General features: G+C 35.3%; 1 protein-coding gene across 1 annotated transcript; it reads left to right on the top strand.

Annotated features, from left to right (window-relative positions):
• Nucleotides 1-225: 225 nt before the first annotated feature.
• TDO2 (tryptophan 2,3-dioxygenase) lies at nt 226-11,324 on the top strand. Its single transcript, XM_065736249.1, has 12 exons — nt 226-328; nt 684-789; nt 1,728-1,818; nt 2,658-2,728; nt 4,005-4,132; nt 6,175-6,361; nt 7,571-7,678; nt 8,486-8,597; nt 8,718-8,775; nt 9,056-9,135; nt 9,660-9,750; nt 10,573-11,324. Exons 1-12 carry the CDS (start codon nt 294-296, stop codon nt 10,724-10,726), a joined length of 1,221 nt encoding a protein of 406 aa, XP_065592321.1. The 5' UTR covers nt 226-293; the 3' UTR covers nt 10,727-11,324.
• The last annotated feature ends 337 nt before the right edge of the window (nt 11,325-11,661 follow it).

Here is an 11,661-nt window from a genome sequence, read left to right as displayed (position 1 = left end):
ATAAAAACTGTGTGATATGGCAAAAAGCAAGTATCCCAGCTACATTTTTTTATTTTGCTTTTTCAAACAGAACCCGAAAGAGCCAGAATCACATGAACTTATTGACATCTGTGCCATGGCAGTTTCTGTAATTATTGAGTAGCAGGGGTGGGCTGAGAGCTAAGGGGATTTTGGGGGTTGGCCTACACAGGGAGATAAGGTTATATATAAGGGAGCTACAGCAGATTTGGGTTAACTAACGGAGTTGTTTTTTTTCCCCAGAGCACAGCTCAGTGAATTTGGACTCTGGAACCATGAGTGGATGCCCCTTTTTGGGGAACAAATACCTGTGAGTTCCTCTTCTCTTTATTTTGTTTTAAAAGATATAAAGCTAATGCAAAGTTCAGTGAGCACTATCTGTAAATAAACTGCTGTAGCTATTGCTAAAGGAAAGGAGATGGTGTGAAGGCTCTTTGGGTTAAGGGCTGTTTGGTAAACTAGATTTAGTGCTATGAGCTATTACTACCGTGACAAAGTGTACATTAGGTACACTCTCTTTCTCATAATTTGGTTAATTTTTTCATTATTTGTATTTTAGGTGAATCTGTTCATAAAGTGACAAATATAGTGATAGTTCTTTAATTATGTAGCTTATATATCCTACATATTTTCCTATTATCCTGTATTTCCTATATTCTTCTCAGATATAAACTTAGCAAGCTATCTTTGGAAGATGAAAAAGGAGATAAATCGCAAGAGGGAATGAATAAAGCCAGCAAAGGTGGTCTTATCTATGGAGATTACCTACAAGTAAGTGTAATGATTTGAATTTTACTGCCCTGGATACTCTGAAGACTTGAGCCGGGACATATGATTGTCACTTCTCCCAGTCATGAACTAGTCAGTTGTACTGGTAAACCTACTCTGTGAAGTGATGCAGCACAAATACTTGCTTTGATCTGATAATTAGCAGTTAACGATTTTTCTTTGAGTCAGAAGGCCATGTGCAACTTCTCTGAATTATTGCACAAAACTCCTTAATATTTGGTGGGAAAAATGCATTGCAGTAATGTGGGGTGTGAAAGGAAAACAAACAGACAAACAAAAAAACAACTCAAAACACAACTAGAAGTAATCAAGAAATATGCAAAAATAAGATGTCAGAAGTAATAAGATAATTCAGACACTCCTTTTTATGACTGCAAGAACTGAAGTGAGTGGAATTACTCTATGCTTGTAAACAGATTAGTTTGCTGACATATGATATTGAATCTTGTGAAGATTTCTTTTATAGCAGCCGTGAGGTAATTAATTTGACTCAATCAAAAATTACTAATGGAAGAACTGAAATAACTAGTTCAGCCTCAAAGCAGAGCTCTTGCTTGCATAGATATACTATTACATGATTACACAGGATTTTGTTATAGGAATTATCTTGTACTGAATATGTCAGTATTGATATATAAGATCTGGAGAATGCACTGTGTATCATGTTTTCTCCTTTTTTTTTTTTTTAATGTATGTATTTAAAACTCTTAAAATGATTTTCCAAACTTTATCACCTGATGTACCTAAATGTTCATTTCAGACAAGATTTTTTTCTAATTACAAAGAAATCATTGATTTTAATTTCTCATAAAGCCTGGAATATTTAAACATGTTGTCCTTAAACATTAGCTCTACAAAGTAGGAACACCATGTCTAATAACGGAATAAAGAACTTTAAAAACAGTCTTTTTTTATTTTAGTTGAACAAAATACTGAATGCCCAAGAGCTACAGAGTGAAAAGAAAGGAAATAAAATCCACGACGAGCATCTTTTTATTGTGACACATCAGGGTAAGTAGGTGAGAGGACTAGAGCAATGGTTGTTTGGCATTTTTGCCATGGGAAGTTATTTAACATTGACAAGGGCTACGTGTAATTTATTTTCACTTTAGAAGCGGTCTCTACAGTTTCTTTTTTATGTGTTTATATTCATATATATCCCTGAACGTTTTATAAGGCTGTAATGTACTCTATGCTTATGAACTCATAACTATAAAATTCAGATTTGGAAAATCATGACTTTGGTGATTCTGTTTCTAGAGAAATTATTCCTGACTTGAGTAACAGGCTGCTGCACAGATTATTGTAGGCTGGTTTGTGCCTTCTGTGGAACGTCAATCCTGCTTTAAACACTGAGAGGCATTAGAAGCCAGTACAATGGTTAGATGTCCCTAGCTGCTCATAACCACATGGTTTGTGGGTAGTGACTGGATGATACTTTCCTGTTGCTACAGGAAAGCCTGTAGATGTCATTAAGGTTGTAAGCAGCTCCGGGGTTAGATAGGAATGCCATAGTCCTTTTGCTGAAGTGTTGGATTTGGAGTTTTCTCTTTCCCCTTTTGTAATCTACATTCTGTAAATCTAATATCTGATGTGAAAAATATGCTCTATAAAGTTCTGTTTATGTTCTTGATACTAGATTTCATACAATAGTTCTGGTAATGGACAGCATACTAGGCAATACTTCTTAATATCAGTGGTTTTTTTTTTTAATACACTGAAGTTGTAAACATAAGCTATTCACTTCAAATCAAAATGTAAGAATTTTTCATCACCACTGCAATGAGGAAAAAAAGAAAAGCCACAAAATAACGCTGAAGTTAATGCTAACAATGGCTTTATTGTTTTAGCTTATGAACTTTGGTTTAAGCAGATTCTGTGGGAGTTGGACTCTGTTCGGGTGATCTTTCAGAATGGACAGGTAAGTCACGAGCAAATACTCATTTTGGTAAAAGCAAGATTCCTCTTCCTCTTGCCTCCCAGCCCTATGTATGTGGGTTACATATGGTTGTTGATATTTTTTTCTTTATGAATAGCAACCAAGATAAAAAAATGTCTGTGTGGCTCCTATCTGTGCACACTATAAGAATATATTTGACCTGCAGAACTTCTGGTTCTCAGCTAAATGAAATCTGCCTTTTGTGTAGATCCCTCTCCAAGACCAGTTTCACTGGCCAGAATACTCTCATGCTTTCCTTCGAGTACTAAATAATCACAAAAGATAATTTGGGTATGTTTTACTGCAGAAAAGTCATGCTCAGAGGCAAAACTGAAAGTGAGCTAACGGGTATATTTACACTGAAATGTCAGTTCTGCCTTTGTTGAAATTTTTGAACTCTACGTACCATTTCCTTCAATCTAATATCTGCCACATGAAAGCAAAATTCTTTGCAGTAGTTGTGTATTGTGAAATCCAGTGGAAGAGAAATAATCAAAATCACAGTATACAACTGCATGATAATTTTGAAAAACGACGAATATAAGAGAAGCATTTTAAACATCTCTACACATTTATCCAACACTAAACATAGGTCATAACTATTGATAACAAGGGAAGACTCCTGTCCTAATATACTCACAGAAAATTGATGACTGCATATAATACCTTGAATAACAATCTGAGGTTGTATATGAGAAGAAAAACTTTAAGTAGATCAGACTTGCTTTCTTTCAGAAAGACATTTTTTTCTTATAATGATCAATGAAAATGTTCCTTGTTGTCGTCTGCAGTCATAATACTGTTGGCTTTCTTAAAATGGTATCAAAATTTACCTGACCATAATGAGTTCTTAACAGAATAATTTTTCATTATTTATTTTTATGATAGATAGCTATCTTAGTATCAGGATTTGAAATGTCAATATTAAGGTTAAGAGCAAAGCAAGATGATTAAGGAAATAGTTTTCATATTTCATTTTTACAGTTTGATATTTTCTGGTTTTGTGCCCTTGTCTAGGAGATGAACTTTATGAGATCAAGTTAATAGGAATCAGTGAGAAAAAAAAATGGATTAAAATAATTGAATATTATACTTCCAGTTAAAATCAGAACTCTATTCACTATGAGACTGTTTTGCTGTTTTGGATTTCATATGAAAAATGACTGGAGAACTATTGTGTTGCACAACAGTGGAAAGATCTGAAATAAATGTAGTGTGAAGAGAACACTGTTTTGTCTTATTGTTTTTATTTCTTAAGGTAAGAGATGAGAGGAACATGCTGAAGGTCATTACTCGAATGAACAGAATTTCCATGATTCTGAAATTACTTGTGGAACAGTTCTCAGTTTTGGAAACCATGACTGCATTGGACTTCTTTGATTTCAGGTAAATACTTGCTCTTCCTCTGTAGTAATGCATGGTGTAGTAGTTCTTATTCTTTGAGCTGGCAGTGAATTTAAGCAAGGGCTTACATGTACCCTGGCAGCTTGTAGTACCTGGTTTGTTCAGCAGAGTAGAAACATAAAATCATAGAATAGTTTTTGTTGAAAAGGACCTTTAAAAAATTATCTAGTTCCAGCCTTCCTGATATATGCAGGGACACCTCCCTCTAGATTAGGTTGCTCACAGCCCCATCCAGCCTGGCCTTGAATGCTTCCAGGGATGGAGGCATCCACAACCTCACTGGACAACCTCTTCCAGTGTCTCACCATGGCAACTTCATCTGCCAGTTCCCTCAGAACCTGTGGATGGTTCTCATCAGTTTCCATGGACTTGTGCTCCTTCAGGTTCTTTTGATGGTCTTGAACATGATCTTAACTTAGAGCGGGCAGATCTTCATTTTCCAAGTTCTTATAATTGCCACCTGCAACACTGGCAGTGTGGCTAGAGCCCTTGATGGTGAAGACTGAGGCAAAGAAGTCACTGAGTAGCTCAGCTTTTTGGTGTCCCTCATGACCACAGCTCTCCAGTCAATGTGCCTCGGAGGTAGAATTACAAGAGTCAACTAAGAGCATGAGGTGAACGCAAGTCCAGCATACCCTGCAATGATGTACAAATTAACTTCTGAAGTTTGCGTGTGCTGCTCTTAAATGCTTTCAGACTTAAAACAAACAAAACAACAACAACAACAAAAACAAAAAACAACAACAACAGAAGTTCAAATTGCAGTAGAAAGTATAGAAATATATCCTGGTTCTGCTAACATATTTTCTTGAAACTTACCACTGCAGTTGCAGTCACATTCTATGACAGATCATAAAAATGTTCTGCTGAGAGAAGTGCGCTCTCTGTATATTATCAAATAGATCTTATACTGTCTTGTATTTCCTTGCTTCTCAATGTTGTATGAAGTAGCTGAAGGAAACATTGCTTTTTTATGAAGTTTCCATGAATTTCTGCTCTCCCATAGTTGCCTGAAGTATTGCTGAGTCAACTTGTTTGTAGCCTTCTGTGTGGGCTATCTTTGGGATCAATTGGTTTACTTCACTTCTCACTTGGTGTTTCCTATCTCTTACCTCGCCACAACCAGCTCCTGCCACTGCTGTTTGGGACAGCTTCATATGCAATCCACCATCTGCCTTCCTATTCCCATTCTGGTTGTGTCCCTGACCTTCCTGACACATGCACTTAGTGTTCTCCAGCATCCCACCCCATTCGACATTGCTTTAGTACCTTTTTCCCTCTGTCTTTTACTGTTCCCTAACAGAAAAGCACATGAAACTGCAACTTGGTTTCCACTGGAAATTTGGAACATCTGTGTCTTGTACAGCAGGAAAAACACATGAGCTAATGATCCTCTGAGGAGTCATTCTGATTTTCAACAACATACAGTAATATGTAGCAAGCAAATACAAAAACAGATATATTACCTGTATATTTTTTTTCAAATCTTCTATTTGCAGCTCACAGTGCATTACAATTACGTAGCAATGTGGGATTTCAGATCAATTTTGTTAATCAGTTCATCTAACGTGTTCACACAATTCAGCCCAGAAAGAATCCTTCAGAATAATATTCTGAAAAAGATTTGGTAGGTTTTATTTATTTCATACCTAACAATTGTTCTTATGTACAACAAGCCTATTTAAAAGGCATTTGTTGGCATTTTAGTGATGTTGAAATTTTTCTTATACCTATTCGGGGTGAAGCTAATTATTCTGTCCAGAAAGAAAATGATGTTCATTAATGTTTTCTTTTGTGAAACACACACACACAGAGCTGCCATTTTAAAATACAGTATAATCATGTATGTACAGATTTATCAACTTTTATTTTTTCCCTTAATTGCAAGCATACAAAAAATGTTCAATTATCGATTTGATATTCTTCAAATATTAAATATGTAGTTATTCATTTAGCTGAGAACCAGAAAACTCCATCATGGTAAAATAGTATCTTGCATTTTTGTGTATCTTCTATTCCCAAAGAGACTACTTGAGCCCCGCCTCAGGTTTTCAGAGCCTGCAGTTTCGTCTGCTAGAGAACAAGATTGGTGTTCCCCAAAGCCTGAGAGTCCCCTATAACAGAAGGCATTATCGTGACAACTTCAAGGGAGAAGATTATGAACTACTACTTAAATCAGAGCAAGAACCAACGCTTCTGCAACTTCTGGAGGTAATATCTGTTGGAGACTTTGCTTAAAAGTTTTACCCTTTCCCTTGAGAATGTCTTTCACTGTAATCAGTGATGACATATTTTTTTTTTTTCCCTTGAGAGAAGCAAGAATCACAGTTTGGATTCTTATCAAAGTTAGTGTGAAAGAGTTGGTCATTATGAAATCAACTGTTTTTTTTTTACACAGCTGTTACTCATGTATGAAAAATATAACTGTTAAACCAGTCAATTACATTGCAGAAACACAAGTTGCCTAAGAATATTAATGTATTGGTTCATTTGCATTTTTTTCAATACCACATGCTTTTATAGAAAAAAATAAAAATATTCCAGTATTAGTGAGGAGTATAAGGCTAAAAGAAAACAGAAAACAAAAAAATGCCAACCCAAAATTAAAATGAGAAAATAAGCTTAACAAGTGTTTCTTTCTCATTTACCTCAATTTAATGTTTTTGAAAATTGTGAATTGCTCCAGCAGGGCAGTTTCTTTAACTTCCTTGTCCTTTCCACATGCAAACTTAACTTTTTAAAGAATAATGCAATGTAGACCTCAACCTGAAGGACAAAATTATTGTCTATTTATCTGATGACACCTGCTACAGAATGTGTAAGAAATCTGTGCAACTTTCTTCAAGAATAAGACATGGTCTTCTTCAGATGAGAAGGAGCTAAATAAAATTATCTTTAAATGGAGTTTGACCATACAGATTCTCTGTCTTTTTTCCTCCTTATTTCAATACCGTTATTGAAAGGAAAACCAAGAGGTTACTAACTGCTACATACATTTTGATCTTGTATCAAGCTGATGTCAGGTGATATGATCAGTATTCATACTGGCCAGATAAAAACTGCTTATTCTGGCAGGTGATTCTCTATCTTCATTCTGAGATTTATCTTTGTTTATTCTATATATGTGAAATGAGATTGCTTCATGTGTCTACACGTGAATGAGTTTTAAGAAGAGAACATTTGTCTTCTACCACTGATAATTTAACTTGTAACCTATGGGTTTTGTGTTCGCATGGCAATATTGTTTGCATGGCATATGATTATACAGATACAAATCTTCCACGTGGACATCCTTATTCCAGTAATTAGCACCTATATGGGTATTAAACCAGACAGAACAATAGAAGTATAATTGCAATAAATTGTAATTCTAGAGTATTGTGTTTTCATTTGAACACATTCTTATTATTATTATTAAAGGCATGGCTGGAAAGAACTCCGGGACTTGAGGCAGAAGGATTTGACTTCTGGGGCCAATTTGAAGTGAATATTTTAAAAGGTCTAGAAGAGGAATTTGCTGTAGTACAGGTATGTTCTGTTGATCCAACTATATGCAAAGACAGTTGGAAATCACATCCTTTTAATTAGCACTTTGGCCCACTCCTGGTTTCTCACTTCATTTAATCTTCAGTAGCCAGTGTTTGTGATTTTTATGCTTCTTGTAAACATTCAGGAAGTCTCACTAAGTTTATAATTTGACATCTAGAAACACCTTAAGCATGTGCTATGTGGGTTATTTTGATTGCATAAGAAAAAGGAAAGTATTACAGGAAGAAAATTAATTCTACTAAAATTATATCACCTTGGGTGCTTATGAAGATCAGAGTAAAACTCCACAAAGTTTGAGTCTATGAATATGGAGTGTCACCATAAACTGACCATTACTATTTAACAGCTAAGTGTCATGTACTGTTGTGTGATTGTTTTAATTATATGGGCAAAAAAGCATGAAAAAGTCCCCAAGTACTGAAAAGCCTGCAGGTATAAGTACATTTTTAAATGTAAGAAACACTATAACATAAGAATATATAAAGTCTCTGAGGATATACTTAACAACTTTCAAATTTGTCCAGCTTTTCTGTTTAAGTTTTCTAATCTATAGCTGTGCAAAATGTCCTCTTCTTGCCTTGAAAATGTGTTGTATTTTAATTGCAGTTTCTGATCTTTTTTGTTTTGTTTTAATAACAGTAACTCACTGACTTGTCTATCTCGTTTGAAAATAAGTGTAAACTTACAGGGTGTTTAGATGAAAATAGAACTTACATCATGGGTCATTCAAGAGCCTGATTTTTCCCTACTGAATTCTAAAAAAAACCTATGGTTTAAATATCAAAGGCCAAACCAGAATCAGAAGAAAAAGAGGACTTGTTATCTGAATTCCAAAAGCGGAAAGATATATTGCTTTCATTATTTGATGAAAAACGGCACGAACACCTGCTAAGTAAAGGTAGAGTATGTTAATATACACATTTGATTTCTTAAAATATGGTAAATATAGCATAATTGCATAATAGCATCACATTTTCAAGATAATAAGCAACAAACTAAATATATGTGTATTTTGCAGGAGAAAGAAGACTATCATACAAAGCACTGAAGGGTGCCCTAATGATCTACTTCTACAGGTAATGTTAGAAGATGTATCCAAGTATCTTCAGTGCATACTGGCAGCTGGAAATGTGAAAACAGACTGTTCCACAGTGTCCTATAAAGTTTTAAAACATTTTCCAACAAAGAGGGAATATGAGATTAAAACTTACATTGCTGAGGTGCTTGTTGGAATATCTACTGATATTTCAGTACCATTTTGGGAAAAACACGTTGAGTGTCTTTCATTGCTGAAGTGATGGTCTGAAATATACAGCTCATCATGAGAGGTCTTACTGTACTCTTTCATTTTCCAAGGGAGGAGCCCCGTTTTCAGGTTCCCTTTCAGCTTCTTACCTCTCTAATGGATATCGATGTGCTCATGACAAAATGGAGATGTAAGTTGCACTTTTTTATTGTGATACTCCTCCAGATGCAAGTAAACTGTTCTATTTCACACTCTAAGACTTATACGTAGAGTTTTAGCATTGAGTTTCTCAGATTGACCTTTAAGAATAACATTCTTTTTTTTAACTTACTTTGACCAAGAGGAAAGATGAACATCTTCCTCTGTGATCAGTAGATATATAGATAAAGCCATCACTTCCATGACACGATTTAAGTGAAAAATTTTATTTTAGGGATAGCAGTATGTTTTTCCAAACCCTTATCGTGACTCTTCACAGAAGCAATATTTCTCCTGCTCTTTCCATGTTTAGATAACTATAAATGAATTTGTTAATTCTCTATTAGGACTCATTTTATGTTGGCTGACTTAAGTGGCATACTTAACTCCAGCGCTGCTGAAGACCTAGTAGCTCATCTCTCTGGCCTTTAGGAATTCAGTGATTCACCCTGATGTTACCTTTAGATTATGTTTTAACACTGGCTCTGTGTCATGCCCTTTGTATGTGTTATTTAGATAACCATGTCTGCATGGTGCACAGAATGATTGGCAGTAAGGCTGGCACAGGAGGTTCATCAGGCTACCAGTACTTGCGCTCAACAGTGAGGTAAGAATAACACATTTCCCCCTTTACCTACCTTGATAGTGTTTATAGATGTACTGCTTGGATCTGGATTTCAGACAGTTCACTGGAGGATCAAATGTTGTTGTTCCTCGTCTGGAACTACGCTGAGAATTTTCTCCTTGTCTTGCCAGTTGTTCATTTACTTATCAGGTTGATACTTGTAAATTGTAAGCCTTTTGTGGCAGAGGCTTTGATCGCTCATGCTGAGTGCATTTACAATTCTCAGTCAAGGGATTTAGACATTAACTTAATAGAAAATAATATTAATGCTGTATTGTTTAGCTTGTGTGCTATCCAGACCAAGTTAATATGCGATGCAAGACGAAAATTAGTCCTGTCTGCTGTGCAACTAATGAGTTTATTTATTTCTTAGTGTGACCTCTAACTGTATAACCTAAGGTACATAAACTTAGTTAATAGCCTCTGGCTGTGCAGGTGAAAATCAGAAATGTTTTCTTTTGTTGGATGAAGCAGAGAAGGAATTTAAAAGACCAGAGGAACTGTCCTTTCTTTTTTAGTGGATAGACTTGGACTGAACACAGAACTCTCCGAATGGTTAGAACTATTTTACAAAAATAATGTGGAGGATTTCAGCAGAAAGATACAATACTATTTCCTTTTTAGTTTTACCTCTTGTGCCCTAGAAACAGGCTTGAACTTAAACTTTGGAATACTGAGGTGAAGGATGGTTAGTGTACAAACATTAAATATGTGAGGGAGAAATACGATTCCTGAGAATTTCAAAGTTGTGGCCCTTTGGTTGGCATATGCAACAACATTAGTTGTTCCAATTGTCTTTTTCAGTGACAGGTACAAGGTGTTTGTGGATTTGTTCAATCTTTCAACATTTCTAGTGCCAAGACACTGGATACCGAAGATGAATCCAACTATTCATAAATTCCTCTATACAGCAGAATACTGTGACAGCTCCTATTTTAGCAGTGATGACTCTGACTAAGCTATCTTTCCAGACTGGTTGCTGTGAAGAACTTCAGAATTTCCACCCTGATCGGTACTGCTCTCAGCAGCATGGGTGTGTAAATATTTATTTATGTATGGCACAACAAGGTGAATAGTCCAAATGACTTATACAAGAAATTTGTTTGCAGAAAAAGTAATTTGCACTGATTCAGGCTCTATTAAAGAAAACATCCAATTCAAACTAATGGCCAGTTAAACTTAGTTAGTGTTGAAAATTTTAGTTTGTTTCTGAAAACCTATACTTGGAGTCAGGAATAATTATAGATTATCACCATCATGTCTTATACGTACATATATTTCTATTTGTCACTTTACCTAATGGCTTTTAGTAATTTACTTAGAATGGAAGATTTATTCTCATCAGCTTAAGATGAAAGAGAGCTGTAGAGTTCAAAAAGGATTTCCAGGTTTATAGCTAGATTTCGAACAAATACTGGATCCTGAATCTGCGGAAACTCAAGCCTCCTGAATTCTGTTACAGAAGAAGATAGGCCTTCATTACAAATACTTACTGTTAAGAATAGTAGAGAGATAAATGCCTACTCTGCACTTTAAATAAAGCAGTATTGACATTCTTTTGTTGTCTTCTTCTTCTTCTAAAGTAAGCATAACATTCACACAACAATATGACAGCCATTCAGAGTGCTTTTTTTTTAAATCAAAATATCATTGAAAAAAGGATAAAATTGCATCATAAAAGTGAATTGACTTTGCCCATAGAGTAGATAAAGCTGTCATCATCTCATTATTAGATGACCTGTTGCTAAACGCTTCCCTTGAAAATACACATTTTGTGCAGGCCTTAATTTCTGGTGAGTTGTTCTGCATCTTTGTGTTCTGGTTAAGTTAGGCTTGGTTGTACCACTTCAGAAACATGGATGGAATTTAAATCCTTGATACTGCTATAAAAGC

This window comes from Cyrtonyx montezumae, unplaced genomic scaffold (genome assembly GCF_038088225.1).
Source record: "Cyrtonyx montezumae isolate F1298 unplaced genomic scaffold, pur_monq_1.0 scaffold_2, whole genome shotgun sequence".
Classification (NCBI taxonomy): Eukaryota; Metazoa; Chordata; class Aves; order Galliformes; family Odontophoridae; genus Cyrtonyx; species Cyrtonyx montezumae.
This window is presented reverse-complemented; position numbering and strand designations above follow the sequence as displayed.